This window comes from Camelus ferus, chromosome 20 (genome assembly GCF_009834535.1).
Source record: "Camelus ferus isolate YT-003-E chromosome 20, BCGSAC_Cfer_1.0, whole genome shotgun sequence".
Taxonomy (NCBI): Eukaryota; Metazoa; Chordata; class Mammalia; order Artiodactyla; family Camelidae; genus Camelus; species Camelus ferus.
The window spans coordinates 28357491-28374725 of record NC_045715.1 but is presented as its reverse complement, the minus strand read 5'-3'; the positions used below and the strand labels follow the sequence as shown (position 1 = coordinate 28374725).

General features: G+C 45.8%; 2 protein-coding genes across 9 annotated transcripts in view; both read right to left on the bottom strand.

Moving 5' to 3' along the window:
- The window catches only part of GUCA1A (guanylate cyclase activator 1A), a 76817-nt gene extending 66977 nt beyond the window's left edge, over positions 1 to 9840 (bottom strand). Inside the window, exons 1-2 of one of the 2 annotated variants that reach the window (XM_032463072.1) lie at positions 8151 to 8213; positions 6514 to 6546 (exon numbers count right to left, since the gene is read on the bottom strand). In XM_032463072.1, the coding sequence (XP_032318963.1) occupies positions 6514 to 6542 (29 nt within the window). In that variant the 5' untranslated portion in view covers positions 6543 to 6546; positions 8151 to 8213. Of the gene's footprint in view, positions 1 to 6513; positions 6547 to 8150; positions 8214 to 9759 lie in introns of those variants that run through there. The other variant, XM_032463074.1, reaches the window with a different exon arrangement.
- Positions 1 to 14185, bottom strand: part of LOC102503789 (uncharacterized protein 114841037) — a 72310-nt gene extending 58125 nt beyond the window's left edge. For 2 of the 7 annotated variants that reach the window (XR_004313593.1, XM_032463075.1), the window contains exons 1-4: positions 14169 to 14185; positions 10481 to 10649; positions 8151 to 8216; positions 6514 to 6546 (exon numbers count right to left, since the gene is read on the bottom strand). Coding sequence is in view for 4 of the 7 variants with exons in the window: in XM_032463075.1 (XP_032318966.1) it covers positions 6514 to 6546; positions 8151 to 8216; positions 10481 to 10516 (135 nt within the window). In the remaining 3 variants the exon portion in view is untranslated. Of the gene's footprint in view, positions 1 to 6513; positions 6547 to 8150; positions 8217 to 9759; positions 9887 to 10480; positions 10650 to 14168 lie in introns of those variants that run through there. The other 5 variants (XM_032463076.1, XM_032463077.1, XM_032463078.1 and 2 more) reach the window with 5 other exon arrangements.
- Positions 14186 to 17235: the final 3050 nt, after the last annotated feature.

Here is a 17235-nt window from a genome sequence, read left to right as displayed (position 1 = left end):
GCACTCTTCTAAGCATTTACACAGATCTCCTGGAATCCTGCCAACAAGCCCAAGAGGGAGGTATTTTTATTACCCCCAGTTTATGGATGAGATAGTGGAGGAACAGAAAGGCTAAGTAAGTGTCCCAAGGTCAGAGCTAGGAAGCCATACAACCAGGATTCCTATGCAAACAGACTCCAGAGCTCTGAAGTATTACACAACATTGTCTTCCAGAACATTCCTGTGGTCATGCCTCAAGGAAATTAAACAAAGGAAACAGCTGAAGAAAATATAATCTGATTTGAGGCAGTAAAAAATCTCTACTCCCCCCAGTTCTTTTCCGCCAGCGTCTCGCTGGTGCCTGAACATGCAGCCCCGGTGCCTAATTTAAGCTCAGTGGTTCTTTTGCTCCCAGGGGACCTTTGGACAATGTCTGGAGACATTTTTGTTGTCAGCCCAGAGGGATCCTCAGGGCATTTAGGAGGTGGAGGTCACAGATACAACTAAATGCCCTACAATGCAAGCAAATCCAACCCCAGTGTCAGTAGTACTGAGGTTGAGAAAGCCTGTAATCTGGCTTTAGAGCCTGGTCTCCAGGCTGCTTTTACCCTGAAGGAGTCCCAGGGTGACTGGGGAGCAGGCTTTGGTGAAGGTGGTCAGAAATGTTTGAGCATGGGGGTGGGGAGAGGGTTTGGAAGGCAAACCTGCTTGGCAACCCTTAAAGAACAGGTATTATTCCTGTTCTTTTAACAGATAAGGAAACTGGAGCACCAAGAAGTGACATGAGTAGTGAGAAGAGAGAAACAGGAGGGCCCCGGAAACTCACTCTCTCTCTGTCATGAGAGCAGCATGTCAGCTCAGCAGGCCCATGTCAGTGCAGGGGACCGCACCAGGCTTCCAGGCCCACGTGATCCACCCAGTCTCTCACCTCTGACCTCGTTCCTGCCACTCTGTCTGTTACTCAACGCAAGCTCCTGTGCCTGCTGCAGAGTGAGGCCAAACAATACCGAAAGGTAGAAGCTTGGAGCAGAGGTTTGTTGCTGGGCCCACAAGGAGAACGAGCAACTCATGCCCCCAAAAGCCCCAAGAACTCTGAACGGTTTCAGCTGAGCATTTTTAAGGCCAGGGAAGGGAGGGGCAGCCCAGGGAACGTGATCAGCTGTGCACAATTCTCTGACTGGTTGATGGTGATCAACCCTTAGGCACCAGAAGGTCCGGGGGCTATGTGCTCAAGATCATCAAGTTAACTTCTTCCATTTGGTGGGGTTTTTTGGTTTGTTTTTAGCATCTGAAGAACTCAGAAAATATGCATGAGATATTATCTGGGTACTTCAGAGAGGAACTACAGCAGAGGGTACTGGGAGGGGACTGTCCTGGGAAGTCCCCACAGGGTTCTGCTGGGTTACAATTACCCCTTTTTCTTTGATACTCCTTGATCTTGAGGAGAACCAGGTTGGACAAGCAGGGGAACAGTATTTGGACAGAGAGGTCAGACATGAACTCAGCAGAGGAACTCGGTTTCACCCTCTAATCCCGTTCCATCCCTCCCTCAGTCTCTCAGGGAACCGGGCGATGACCGCTCGGGCTGCTTCCTGCTGAAACGTGGCGTGTGGGCCACCTCGATCTGGGGAAAGGACACTGAGTCGGAAATATTCCCGAGTTCCAAGTCCTGGATCTGAGTCTTCTATCGTTAGATCTCATTCCCTGGGGAATTCAGGAGACTAAGCTGAACACCAGCCTGGACCTGGCACTGTGGGGGACACTTGCAGCCAGCTGTCTATTTTTATCTGAGTAGGTTTAACTTTCAATGTGGTGTTAACATTTGTATAACAAGAGCCATTGCCCACTACACGTCTCCTTTTTTCTGCTAACACCTGATCTAAAGTAATTTTATTGTGTAAAAATTTAAGTTACAAGAGGAGACCTTGAGGTCAGAAGGTTGCAGCTGCCATCTGCCAGCAACACCGCTTTGAGAATGGCTAGTGGCGTCCTGAGTCTGACACAGCTCAGAAAATCCGAGTTCTCAACAACCCAGGAACACGTCTGAAATCACATCTGCAATGGCCACCTCGTTTTACCTTGGATGTCTGGACCACAGCTACTCCATTTAGACTTTCAAATGCATCCCCCTCCTCAAGGCCAAACAAGACGTACAATGCAAGTCCCAAAGGCCACGCAGCAGGCCGCTTTGGTCAGTAAAGTTTGAGTCAAACCATGCACAGGCCAGAATGACTTCCCATACCACAATATGTACCGATTTTTCCATCATTTCCCCTTTTGATTACAAATCTTTCAATAGAAAACACTGATGATCAAAATACCTGTCCCTTGATGCGGCGGGGGGATGGCTCCTGCCCCCGGCTGAGATCATGTCCCCCGGTGCGAGGCCTCCTTTGCGTCTGCCTAGTTATCCATGTTGGGGAAGCTAATCAGATGTCGTAACAGGCTCAGGGGTATGTTAGTGGGGAAACATTTTATAGGCCATACATTTTGTCACTTACACCCAATTGTTACACAAGCACATGTGCTTCTAGCAATTGACTCAAAGCAGAGTAGTTACGCTCTGTGACAGCTCCATTAGAGAATTCTCTATCCTAAACACTGGGGGCAATACTGATGCAGAGATAAGTATTTGGTAAACAGTTCAATTAGAAAACAGATTAAAAGCCAGTAATACTTCAGACAACCAAAAAATTATAACCATACTCATCAGTTCACTCAGTCCTAAGCAATCAATCCATTTTACTAACAGTTTTATGAAATCAGAGTTTTCACTAGACTTCTTAAATATCCTACACTGCTCAGCAGTATGATTTACAAGAAACCCGTACTTGTTCAAAAATCCTTTTTATGAATCTTCTTGAAGATAAAGCAGTTTTGCCAAGCATCAGCTTACCTGTCCATGAGTGATGGAAGACCCAAAAAGGCAAGGCAAAAGATCCAATTATAATGTTTTTGACAAAAAGCTTAATCAGATTGCTGTGACATATGTTAAAAACTAGAATCATGACTGATAGCATTACACCAGGGCATGTCCAGATTTTAGAAACTCCACATAATTTCTGGAATATCTCTACGAACAACATTTATCCATCCCATATAATCTGAAGAGGTTTATCACTCCTTTGACAATGCTTCCCACGTAATTCAACATACCAGTCAATTCCAGTTAGTTTAATATTTCTTTCTGAGATGTCTCATGGGCCCTCTGAGGCATCCCAAAGCCAGGTGAAGTCAAAAGGACTTTAATTAGAACTTGATACGAAGTTGTCAAAAATAGCAAAAAGTGTCACACAATCTGTTGTCAGCGGCATTCTAAGTAAACTTGTTCTCTTAACAGAGAAGAACCAAATCCAGTCCTGCGCCAGCCCACTTCCAACAACAAAGTTCATTTGCCTAACTAAGCTTGATCTAATCTCAGCCTGACCATGCACAGAACTCTTTTTTAAGGCTCCCCTTCTACAAACCTTCCACAATTTTCCATATCCGTTAGTTTGTCCCTTATTTTTTCCCCACCTAGAAACAACCAGCTCCAGGACCAAATCCTTAACAAAATGTAATTCCATTCCTCACACCTTTCTTTTTTTTTTTTTTTTTTTTAACTCAAACATATATCCCACTCTCCTACTATATACCAAATGTTTCTTTTATTACTTCTAGTAGCCTTAATTACATATTTATATTAGAATCCTCAACTCTTAAAACTTTTTCATATATATAAACATTTTTTATCGAGTTATAGTCATTTTACAATGTTGTGTCAAATTCCAGTGTAGAGCACAATTTTTCAGTTATACATGAATATACATATATTCATTGTCACACTTTCCCTGTGAGCCACTTAAAACTCTTAACTTCTATTGAACGTTTCAGTATCTTATTTTGTTTGGAAATGACTGATTTATTCAACTACTCATTAAACTTTAATCATCTAACATAATCTAGCACAAGTCCAAAATGTCAAGTCACCAAATAGCCAGAGAGATCACGTTTAAGTAGACATTCCCAAAACATAATCATTTCCAAAGAGTTCACCCAAAAGCTCCTCTCCCCTGCATTCAATTCACCCATAAAAATTTCATTATACCAAGATAATTGTTTTCTTTCTGCTGACAAACTGCAACAGAAACAAGAACTTATTGACCTTCAGTAAACCTAGGTACAATAAAAGCAGTGTCTGTATTGAGTATACCAACAAGCTTAAGCTAGCTTTAATATCAGATATCAACTCAATATTGAAGATTTCCTAAATCACATCAGCCTGAAATGTGTTCTATCCAGCTTCTTTTATACTTAGAAGTGTTTAATTTGTAAGCACTTACTTTTAAGTCAATTAAATAGAGGTCATTTACAAGCTAATTTTAAGTAAAGACAGACAGAACCAGAGATCTCATAGTTTACTGCTTGAATTTAGAAAAAAACTCTTTTTTCTTTTTTCCTTGAGAGCCCAGGTAGATCATCTATGTCTTAAAGGCACAGGAAGAGGAATGCAAGTTCCTCCTCCAACTGCTTTTACAAGACCCAACCATCTAGGCTATTTTCAGGCTTTTTTTTTTTTTTTTTTCAAGTTCCCAAGTAGACAATGTGTGTGTGTTTTATTCACATGCCTCACTTTCAGCAAAACCCTTTGGACTCAGGTACCAAGACACTCACACACCCAAGATAAAAGCCAAACTGCAGAAGGCCCACTTTGATATCACAGCAGAGCCATTAGGGCCATTGTTCTCAAGATCTCAGGGAGTACTGAGCCCACACAGTGTTACAATAAAACATATTTTCTTTCATTTATGGAAGCATAGATGAAGATCTCACAGTTTTGCAAAATATATCCTAGGGGGACTGTAAGATGAAACAGCGTTCTGATCATTCATATTTTTAATTTAATTATTCACAGCCAATGTTGTCAAATATCAACCAAATACAATTCAAAACAGTCTCTCAGGGTCACAGCTCCCTAGCCCCCAAAAGGGGATTCCCAACCAATGCCCTGTCAGTCCAAAAGGGGAGAACCCCAACCAATGCCCCATCAGAGATGAAGCTGAACGAATGACCAAGGCTAGAAAGGGAAAATCTCAGCCAGTGCTCCGCCAACCAGGCAAATTCAATGCAATGAAAGGATACTCTGGTGTCGTCACACGTGAGCACTTGTTACCCACCAAAGACCTTTCAACTGGCCAATGCCAGTACTGATACACACACATACACAGCAAACATCATCCTACAAACAAAAGATCAGATGAGATGTAGCCCCAAAATTCCATTTCCACTCCCAGATGGAGGCTTCCAGAGTGTCCTGGCTCCCGAAGGAGAATGGACCCAGACTGGTTCCCAGTGCACCCAGAATGGCTCACTTCCTGCAAGGGAATGAGCCCAGATGGAGTAGAGAAAATTCCCAGCCTGCATGAGCAAGCTGGAGGGACTCACCCACAAGCAACACAGAGTGTGGATGCAGCTCCAGACCTTTCTCAGCTCCAAACAGCCTCATGCCTGGGCAGCCAGTTCTTGTCAGGGGAGAGCCTCCCAGGTCCCCGAAGCAAAGTGAGCTCCAGCAGCTGCTGGGGACCCTGGGAAGGGGCTGCCTCCAGCCAAGGTGGACCTGCCACAGGCAGACTCCTAAGCTGGCTTCATCAGAATTGTTACCCAAGGCAAGTTCCTGTGTCTGATGTAGAGTGAGGCCAAACAAATCGAAAGGTTGGAGTTTGGAGGAGAGAAAGGTTTATTGATGGGCCACGCAAGGAGAACGAGTGGCTCGTGCCCAAAAAGCCCCGAACTCCCTGAATGGTTTCAGCTGAGCATTTTTAAGTCCACGTAAGGGAGGGGCAGCCCAGGGTATAGGATCAGCTGTGCACAATTCTCTGATTGGTTTATAATGATCACTACTCAGGCACCAGAAGGTCTGAGGTCTACATGATCATCAAGTAGTTAATTTCTTCCACTTGGTGTTGGTTTTTAGCATCTGAAAAACTCAGGAAATATGCATGAGATACCATTATCTGGGTACTCCAGAGAGGAGATACAGCAGAGGGTATGGGGGAGGGGTCTGTCCCGGGAAGACCCCATAGGTCCTGCTCTGTTACATGTCCCCTACCACTCCATGTGGGCCACACTGTGCTCCTTAACATGCTAAGCCCACTCCTGCCTCAGGGCCTTTGCATTTGCTGTTCCTTTGTCACTGAATGCTCTTTTCCAGCTATCTGATCTCAATTCAAATATTACCCTCTTAGAGAAGACAGGCCTTCCCTAAATACTCCATAAAAGGGTAATACCCTTTCTCCTTCATATTCTCTATCCTCATTACCATGTTTTATTGTTTTCCTCCTCAGCACTTATCACCATCTGATGTACAATATATTTATTTGTTTATCCTGGCCCTCCTCCTCCTCACCCCCAAATGATTTATTCAATGTCTACTTTCCTCTGGTACTACTTTTTAATTTTATATATGTATTTTTTATCATTTATTGTTCTTGTTATAATCTGCCTCTAATCCATTGTAGGATAACAAGAAATACAAGAAAGGAACTAGCTCATTACCATATGATCCAGCAATCCCACTCCAGCATGTATCTGTAAAAGATGAAAACTCTAATTCGAAAAGTTGCATGCACCCCAATGTTCACAGCAGTACTATTTACAACAGCCAAGACATGGATGGAAACCCAAGTGCCCATCAACAAATGATTGGTTTAAGATGTGGTATATATACACAATGGATTATTACTTGGCCATAAAAAGAATGAAATATTGCCATTTGCAGTAACATGGAAGGACCCAGAGGTTATCATACTAAGTGAAGTAAGTTAGACAAAGACAAATATTATATGATATCACTTATATGTGGAATCTAAAAAAATAATATAAATGAATCTAAATACAAAATAGGAGGTGGAGGGTATAGCTCAGTGATAGTGTATGTCTAGCATGCACAAGGTCCTGGGTTCAAACCCCAGGACCTCCATTTAAAAAATTAATAGATAAACAAAATAGAAACAGACTCAGACAGAAAACAAACTTATGGTTACCAAAGGGGAGAGGGAAGGGAGGAATAAATTAAGAGTATGGGATTAACAACTACAAACTACTGTACATAAAATAGATAAGCAACAAGGATTTACTGTCTAGCACAGGGAACTATATTCATATCTTATAATAACCCATAATGGAAAATAATCTAAAAATATATATATATAACTGAATCACTTTGTTGTATACCTGAAACTAACATGATATTGTAAATCAACTATATACATCATTAAAAATTAACAAAAAATTAAATTTTTAAAAAAAGGAACTAGCTCGTGATCACAAAGTTAATGGCAGAAACATTGACTAGACTAGTCCTTCTGAGGCAGGAAGCCCCATAAAAAGACTGGCAGGACCCCCAGGCAGGGCCACTACTCTCCTGACAGCACCATCCAGTTCCCTGGCCCTGAGGCTCTATCTCACTTTTTGCCTCTGAAAAGGCTTACTTACCCCTAAACTCTATTGGTTCCCTGAGTTCACTCCTGATTGGTTATTTCCCTCACTCCTGATTGGTTATTTCTCTCCCTCCTGATTGGTCCATTTCTACAAAGCTTGTTCCTAATTAGTCAACTATTGTTACACCTTATTTGCATATAATGTTGCAAAGTGTAAACTGGCAGCCTATAAAAGCCTGTGTAAACCTACAGAGGGGCTCGAGAGCTTGGAGTGTTAATTTCTCTGGGCCCGCTGTTGTAATAAACCTGAGTTCTCCAACTCTCCGAGGGCTGCTTGGTCTCTCGCCTGGGTCCAGGTTGCTGTCACAACTGAGCTATAACACTGAGCTGTCACACATTTTTTTCTGCAACACTTCTAATATTTTTCCACCAAGATTTCCAATCAGCAAAGTGAAGAGCAAACTAACGTGCCCTCCCACCTCCTCAAGCTTTAGGAGAAAAGTTTGAAGCTCCTCCTGAAAAAGCAAAATTTATTTGAGGCTTTACTTTTCGTGGACATTTTGCTCTTTATTTCCTGAAATTTTTACATTTATTCGACTCTAAAATCTTTTCCCCAAAGTTTTTCAGTCAAAGTAACTTCACCAACAAGGTTCCCAATGAGAAAGCTGGGGCTGAAAGTAGGTGCTGACCTGGGGTCCCAAGGCTGCCTGTGCTGCGCCCCCCACTCCCCACCCCACCTCCAGGGAGACTCACCGAGGACGTTACCAGTAGCTCTGGGCCCTTGGGCTCGTCCCTCCATATGAGTTCGGCCTTAGTTTCCTGAAGGGATGGGGTTTTTTAACTGTTAGTTCCCACTCCTATGTATGTAACAATGGGCTTTCTTTCTGAATACATTGGAGGGAAGAAGCCGAGGTGTGGAGGCAACAAGGTGGCAGTGACAGCAGGACAGGACAGTGGCAGGACTGATGGCTGGACAGAAGCTCCTGCAGGGCGTGGGCCCGGGCAGGGCTCCTGGGTGGTTGAGGGAGGGAGGCCCTGGGGTCCCCGGAGCAGAAGCCTGCTCAGCTTGGCTGTCTTCTGTGCCCTAGAAATCTCTGCCTCCATGGGACCCAGGAGATTTCTCGGCGGATCTCTCCTGGGGAAGGTACCCATGTACACTTTCAAAAGAGGGTAGAGCTACAAGCTCGCCCGTGCCAACATCTGAAACCATGAAGGCCAAGAACACAGCGCTTCGGCTTCCCCCTTTCCTCTCCCGCCCCCTCGGCATCTGTGAAGCAGTGAAGGGGCAGCCCAGACTCTCACTACCACCCCCTGCTCCAAGGCTCACTCTCACCCTCAGGAGGGGTGCTGGGTCCACAGCCCAGCCCCTGTCCCCCCACCCCGGGTGACCCCATCTCTGTGGGGAGGGAGGCACCTCACCTGGGAGAGTAATGCCAGTCCCAGCCCTGAGTCACACAAGTCGTCTCTAATATCGCATGTCTCAGTAGCGCCCCTTTGAGGTGTTACTCGCCCACACATCACAGAAGAGGAGGGTGAGACTTAGAGCAGTCCAGTCACTTGCAGACAACTGAGTGGCAGGACTGACTGCAGACCTTCCAGGCTCCAAAAGCAGTCACCCCTCCACTCAACTCCACTCAAACAAAACCACGGCAAGAAACCATTTTCTACCCATCAGATTGGCAAAGTTCAGCAAGTTGGGAGACCCTGAGGTGGCAAAAGTGCAAGCAAACAGGCACTGAGGCGAGAGTGTAAGTTGATACATCTTGTGAGAAGAACAGGGCACATCTGCCCACAGCTGGTGGGCACGTGCAGGGAAATGACTCTGGCACAGAGCCACTCGCCACACTGACTCCTGAAATAGCAGAAGGCTGGACGCCACCTAAGCATCCATCCACTGGGAATGAGTTAAGTAAGTCAGCTACGGTAGAGCTATTACAATGGAACAGTGCAGCCATGAAACAGGATGAGGAAGCTTTTTAGTATTAGCATGGGACCATCACCCAAATACACAGAGAGGTGGGGGGAAGCATAGATAGTATATACATATCTACCATCATTTAAAAGGGGAAGAAAGTACATACAGGCACTTGTGTCTGATGCGTAGACTATTTGCTGAAGAATGCACACGACAATTCTGATCCTGACATACTGGTGGCCTCCAGGAAGAGAACTGGGAGTCTGGGAGACGGGGGTGGGGGGCGGTGCTTAGTTTCACTTGTATCTTTTTCTGTCTTTTAAATGTTATACCGTGTGCTTATATTATCCATTCAAAATTGAATAACTTCTTAGTAAGGTGGGGGAAAAAATCGGTCATAAAGTGGAGATGAGGGAGAACCACCTGCTTCAAAAGGAGGAAGAATACCTTGAGCTTGATTCCAGGAGTCAGGGTGTCCATGGGAAATTGTTACCCTTGGGCCGAGGGCTCCCCACTTGCGCCTGAGCACTGTCAGGTGATGCTCAGAGAATTAAACACTTGTTTCAGTGTGAGCCTGAGTGGAACAGGAGAATGGCACACCCACGATGAGTGGTTGAAGAGAATTCATAAATGAATGCATAACAAAATCCCAACGAAATGCAATTAGAATCTGGGGCCCCAGGGTTCTTTTGTGATGGCAAACAACTGACAAAGCCCAGGTCATTCCTCCTGGACCCACACAGACACTTCTAAGAGCCTCTGAGGACCCTGGCCCTTCTATTTAAAAGCCTCTCAGATCATCAACAGCTCACCTGGGTAAAGGTAGCTGGGGCAGCACCTTCCAACCCTGGACCCCACCAGTTCAGTTGACCCCTTTCCTGGGGCAACCCTGGTTCACAGTCAGTAGACATGCTCCAAAACCCAACCTGCCCAGGGAGGTACAATCTGAGGGCCAATGCCACGGAGGGGACCTCTGCCAGCTTTACAAGGGAGGAGGCTGGTTACAGCCGACACCAAAGTAGCCTCACAAGAGGAGACAGTACAGGAGGGCACTGGAGCCTCAGGAGCTGCGCAGGGGCAGTCAGGTGCCCCCGGGCCCTCTGATGCTGGGCCACCTGCCCTCCCGCCTTCCCTCAGGCCACCTCGGCCCTCGCTGGCCCTTGCTCACCTCTTTCAGAAGCTCCACTTGCTCATACCTCCCCATTCCGACCTGAGCGCAGGCTTCTCCCTGAAGTCCTCAAGTTCAACCCTCTACTGACAGCTGTTCCTCTGTCCTGGTGAGTCGTGTTCAGTGGGTCCCTCTGTTTATTTGTCTCCATGACTACACTGCGAGCGCCCTGGGGAAAGGGAGTTATCCTATCCGTGTGATTGTGTTTCTTCCTCTCCCTGGTACAGGGCTCAGTCTGCAGGGAGTTGTCGCCCTGGCTCTCCTGGGGCCAGGACTAACTTCCTCCCTGGTCAGTGTGTTTGCTAAATGCCAGAAAAGTGAAAATAACTGAAGAAAAATGATGTCTCTCATCCTGTCCAGCCAGAATGCCCCTTTGATAAGCTAAGTCAACTCCTGTCACTCCCTCGTGTCCCATCTTGCTCCGAATAACACCTAAAGCCCTTACTCGGGTCCAGGAGGCTCTGCACTGTGTAGGCCCTGCTCCCTCCTGGTCCCACTACCACTGCTCTCCATGCACGTGGCCCCTCCATCCAGGTGCTTGCTTGTCCCTCTCCCTGGAACGCTTTTCCACGTGGTGGCCTTCTCAGGCAGCTCTCCTTCCCCACCTTTTCTAAAATGCACCCCCTGCCAAGCACCCAGCCCCTTTCCTCTGCCCGTCCAGATCTGCTCACTCTCCACTTCACCCTGCGCGGGCCCTGGGAGGCTGGCAGCTACTGTGTCGTGCTTGGACAGGCCCTGTGCTCTCTGGCTTCTGTTCAACAAAGAACAGGCAGGATACTGGAAGGTGGGAGGGAGGAGAGGGAGGTCAGGGTATCTGTCCCTGGACTGGCACTCCCCCTGCAGGTTTGCTGCTGCCCCCTGGCCCCCTTGATGACCCACGGCCCTGGTTCTTGGCAGAAGGGCCTCACATAGGCCCCCCTCCAGCTCTGGTGACTGCTCCCTCCCCTCCCTATAACTCACCCAGGCCCAGCTACCTACGCTGTGTTCCGCTACACCTGCCCACATCACGGGAGGTGATCACTTTATTAAACCTTCCTCAAAGTACCCAACCCGAGGATACTGTGGCTTTCCTTTCAGGACCCCGATTCACACCTGACATTACACATCTAATGTCTGTGAGCTGTCTGGCCCCCAACTAGACTGTAAAGGCAGAGAATGTAGCCGCTTTGTTACACTCTGCTGCCTCCCAGCGTCTGACTCAGCGCCTGCCCTCAGTAGCTCAGTAAATATTTGTTGAAGGAGTGAATGTAGAAGGGAAGGATAAATGTCATCTGGAGAGAGGATACGGAGGCCGGAAGGACAGGCAAGATCTTCGGAGGTGAGGGGGAGGAAGAGCACAAAGGCGCAGGATGCAGCAGTGATGAGGGCAGCCGTCCCCCCTCAAGGAATAAAGACCCCTTTGTGTCCCTCTTAGCATGTCTCCACAATCTATAACGATTTTGGTTTTGTTTTCCGTGTATGTCTCCCTGCTCAAATGGATTCCCTGGGGGCAGGGGCCATGTCTGTTTTGTCGCTTGTCCTTAGAGCCTGGCACAGTACCTGACACACACTGAAGACACTAGATCCGTACTTGTTGAATAAATGAAAGGAATGTGAATTCTCCCAAAAGAAACAGCCACTTGGCAGAGGACCTGGAAAGCCAGGTTGGGCAGTTTGGATGCAGAGTGGGACGGACTGCAGGTCTTAGTGTGGAGGGGGAGGCGACAAAGTCCAGGGGAGGGGGCGACAAAGTCCAGGCTTGTAGGAAGATGGGCCTGGCAGGGGACACAGGCTCAAGAAGAGCAGGGAGGCTGCTGCCCCTTCAGACCAGCAAGGAAGGAAGAGGTGGCAGAACATGGTGAGGGGCAGGTGCAGATGGAGAATGAAGACTCCGGACCATTTGGAGGGTGAGATGGCGCTGTAAGGCCCGCGGTCCTGGCCCAGGTAAGCGCTCCAGGGCTGGCTGCTACTGGCCCCGCTGTTTCGAACTGCTGTCCAAAGTGGGAAGGCTGGGGAGTGGAAGTGGTTTGGGCAGAAAAGTGAAGCAAATCCAATCTACCACGTTGCTTTGAAAGTATAACCAGGTAGCTTAGTGGAGAGCAAGCTACCGACAGACAGATGCTGAGAATCCCCGGGAGGTGACAGCTGGCGGTGGAAGGGCAGGCGAGCCATCTCCTGGGCGAGCAGAGGACTATCTGGGGCCAGCCACAGCTGGGCAGGTTGGAGAAAGAGCCAGCAAGGAAAAGGGAGGCCATGAAATAGAATAATCAGGAAAAGAGGGCAATGTCATGAAGGCCAAAGAGACACCTTTGAAGAGGAAGGGGTGGCCGATGGGTCACATGTCAGCAGCGAAGGCCCAGTTGGATGTCACTGAGGGCCCCATCCTAGAGGAGCACCAACTGTTGGCCTCTGGGACGGGCTGGGAGAGCCGAGGGTGCCAAGTCAAGTGCGCTCAGTGTTCAAGAGGGGTTTCCTGCCTGTCCCAAAGGGCAGTCCTGGGCACACACCCTAAACCTCATTTGTGTCAGATTCAGCTGTCCCCTGAATCCATTCTTTCCTACTTTCCTTGGTGACAAGGCTCCCAAATTTTACTCAGACACAGAGCCACATTTCCTCACTTGCCGTGCAGCCTGGCAAGGCCACGTGACTAGGAGGGGGCAGCTTCTGGGCTTTGAGCTCCCCTTTACACACCCCACCACCCACTCCACTGGAATGTGGACCCAGCAGGTGGGGGGGCAGCCTTCTTCCAGCACACGGATGTGAGCATCACCCGAGGCGATAGACGAGCCATAAGACAGAAGACTTGACATCATCAGGCCACCAAGCCAGCCTGGGCCACCCACCCAGACTTCCGTAGAAGGCATACAGTTCTGCCTTAAGGTGCTGTATTTTGGGGACTTTTTGTTAGAGCAGCCTAACTCGAGTTGGAATGTACCATTAAATTCAGTAGAGATACCATAATTATCCATTTTATGGAAACTGGTTTGGACATTTAGGGATTTGCCCACGACCTCACAGCTTGTAGGCTGTGGTGGGGCCACAAACACAAACGTCACCAAGCCTTGGCTCACTGAGCCACGTGGCCTCTACGTTGAGTGACTTCAGGCTCCCAGAAAAACAAAGCTCAGCTCCTTTTATGTTTGTTTCCCCACTGCCTTCCCCTGCAAAAAAAAAAGCCAGGCTATTTTATTACTAGTTTCTCAGTTAACTTCACTGATCACCTTTTAACTTGGTCAGAAATTAAGGAAAGGGGCCTGTATCCTGACCCCCAGGGCCAGAGGTGGGAGGGACTATCCTACACTTGGGAGATGTGAAAACCTAGTGCAATGTCTGGATCTTATTTTAATCCTGATTCATATAAGCCAACTATTAAAAAAATTTTAAAAATCTTTGCAACAACTGGAAAATTTTGAGTATTAACTAAATATTAGGGGATATTAGAAAATCACTGTTCATTTGTTAAGTGTGATATTGGCATAGTGATTATCTAAAAAAAAAAAGTCTTAACCCACAGAAATATGCCCCTCCCCCCAAAAAACCTAACCTTTGACAAACGTACAAACATAATTCAATGGAGGAAGGGTACCTTTTTAACAAAAGGAGCTGGATCAATTGGACATCCACAGGCAAAATAGTGAACCCAACCCAAACCCCACACTTTATAAAAAATTTACTCGAAATAGATCAAGGACTAAAATGTAAAACATACCTATAAAAATATTAGAAAAAAAATACAGAAAAAGATCTTCAGGACCTAGGACCCGATGAAGAGTTTTTAGACCTGTACCAAAAACATAAACATAAAATAGAAAAATTGATAAATTGAATTTCATCAAAATTTAAAACTTTTGCTCTGCCAGAGATCCTTGTGAAGAGAATGAAAAGACCAGCCGCAGAGTGGGAGGAGTATTTGTAAACCACACATCTGACAAAGTTCTTGTATCAAAAATATATGCAGCATCTCCTCCAAAAATAAATAAACCTAGTTACCTCCCCCCCAAAATAATTAAGTAATACAATAACGAATAAAGTATTTTTTAAAAAGAATATATGAAGAAACCTCAAAACAAAGAAACAATCCAGTTGGAAAACGGGCAAAAGATTTAAGTGGATAATTCACCGAAGAGCACACACAGACAGCAAAAGGCACATGAAAAGATGTCCGACATCTAACCATGGAGGAAATGCAAATTAAGATCATAAGATATTAGTGCACAACTTTCAGCATGGCTAAAATTTTAAAAAATTATGACAACAAATATTGGTGAGGATATGGAGAAACTGGCTGCCTACATTGCTAGCAGGAACACAAAATGGTACAGCCAGGCTGAAAAGAGTATGTTTCTTTTAAAATGAAACATACAGTTACCATAGGACCAGAGTTGCCTTCCTGGGCATTTATTGCAGTGAAATGAAGACTTATGTTTACATAAAAATCTATACACAGATGTTCATAGCTGCTTTATTCGTAACAGCTCCAAACTGGAAACAGTCTAGATGTCCCTCCTTGTGTGAATGGTTAAGCAGACTGTGGTACATCCATTCCTGGCATATTGCTCAGCAATGAAAAGTCAGGAACTGCGGACACACACAACCACCTGGCTGGCTCTCACTCACTTATGCTGAGTGAAAAAAGCCCACTTCAAAAGGTTACAAACTTTGTAACTCCATTTATATAACATTTTAAAAATAAAATTATAGAGATGGAGAACAGAGCAGTGGCTGCCAGGGGCTAGTGATGGGGAAGAGGAGAGGTAGATGTGGTTATAAGGAAATAGCATGAAGGAACCTCGTGGTTATGGAAATGTTCTGTATCTTGATTGTGAATCTACACATGACAAAACTGCATAGAACTACACACACACACACACACACACACACACACACACACACACACACGAAATGGTGAAATCTGAATACTCTGTGGACTGTATGTATGTCACTTTCCTGGCTTTGACACTGCACTACAGTTATTCGAGATGCTCCCACTGAAGGACTGGGTAAAGGGTACACGGGACCTCCCTGAACTCTTGTTTTCTTTTGCAACATCCTGTCATCTATAATTACCTCAAAAAAGTTTTAAAGGTCTATCAGAGATGCATAATAACATATTTACCGATTACATGACATAGTTCTTAGATTTGTTTTTAAAAATACTTTAGGAATTAAAAAAAAAAGAAGTAGAAGAAATAGATGAAACAGAAGTGAAAAGATGTTCTGTAAGTGTTGCAGCTGGGTGAAGAATATATAGGGAAAATATACTTTCCTGTCTAGTTTTGTGTTTGCAGATTTTCCAAATAAAGTTTTAGTTTGAAAGGGTACTCTGTCCAACATAAGGTCTAAGCCTTACTTATCTGTACAAAGCCTTTCTCACTGCTGTAACTTTTGCATACAAATTCACTTCAAAGCTTATAATTCTGTTGCATTTACAAAGTTTTTATTATGACCTTTTATTAAGAGCATAAATCACATACTTAATTTGACCCTGTTTACTGCTTTTTCGTATTATGAATTCCCTCAAAGTTATAAAAAAAAAATAAAAGCTTATAAATATACATTGAGGATTATGCACAGTTTTTACACAACAATAGTCGGGTCAGTGTTTCAGGTTAACATCTCCCAGTGTCTCATCCAGAACAGAATTATAGCAGTGCAGCCTCTGGGATCTCAACAGCAGAAACGGCAATTCTTTCCCAAATCCTACGGCATCCCTCAGCATAACAGCATTCAGCAGGTGTCTGTTCTGGATGGTAACAGGAAGAGCTGCTGGGCTGACTGCTCCCGAGAGCAGGTGAGAACAGCCAGCTGGGAAAGTGTCCACCCTGCATGGGCCATGGCTCAAACCTGGGACTGTATTTAAACTCAGTAGGCCAAGAATTAGCAAAGCAAAATTATAAACTCAGAGTGGGTCAGCGCAGGCCCAACTGGACTACTTTCAACTGTAAGTTTCAGGTCACTATAAACCAGAAAAACTCTTACTTGGTCCAGAGTTGGGGAATCAGATTTTCTCACTTAGCATCCCCTCTTTGGTTACTGACAAGCGGCACTTTCCTTCCAATGGGATGAAGCACTTCGAGGACAGTGAGGTCAGAGGAACATGGAGCTTGCTGTCAAGACACAAACACCAAGTGTTTCAAGTTTTCAAAATCACCAAGAGGATGGAAGGTTAAGAAATGACTGCGGAAGCCGAGTATGAGGAAAGTTCCGTACGGATTTGTTTACCCTGTGTTAACTCCAACGTGTCAGTGGCATTCATCTTCCTTAGACTTGGTTTTAAAACCTCTTCCTTTGGAGACCAGCCTGCCCAGCATCTTCCTTTTTTGGTTTGGAGGGCACATCAAGGATGAAGTCTTCTCTCCCAGGAAGCAAAGAGGTTGGACAGATTCAGACTTGCAGGCTCCTCTCTGCCCCCTTCTGCTATAAAGTGGGCACGTGGCCTTCCCTTGCTGCTGACCTCTCAGCAGAGCGGCCAGGTGTCTCAGCTTTCAGAACACAAGGCCAAAATCTCATCCCCAGCCGCTCCCCGACCCAATCCTTTTCTTGTTTAAAATCGGTGATTCCTCTATCAAGTCACAGCATAATATATCCACTGATGTAGGCTCTTGTCAAAGAAAACCTTTCTTCCCAGGATGGGGCAGGACCTAGCCAATCCCAAGCACACACTCCACAGAGGGACAGTAAATGATCAGTCCCTCAGGAGAGGGCGCTGCCCAGCCCTAGGGAGCTTTCATCACATGCAGATGAGAATCAGGGCTGCCTTCTGTGTCATCCTCCTC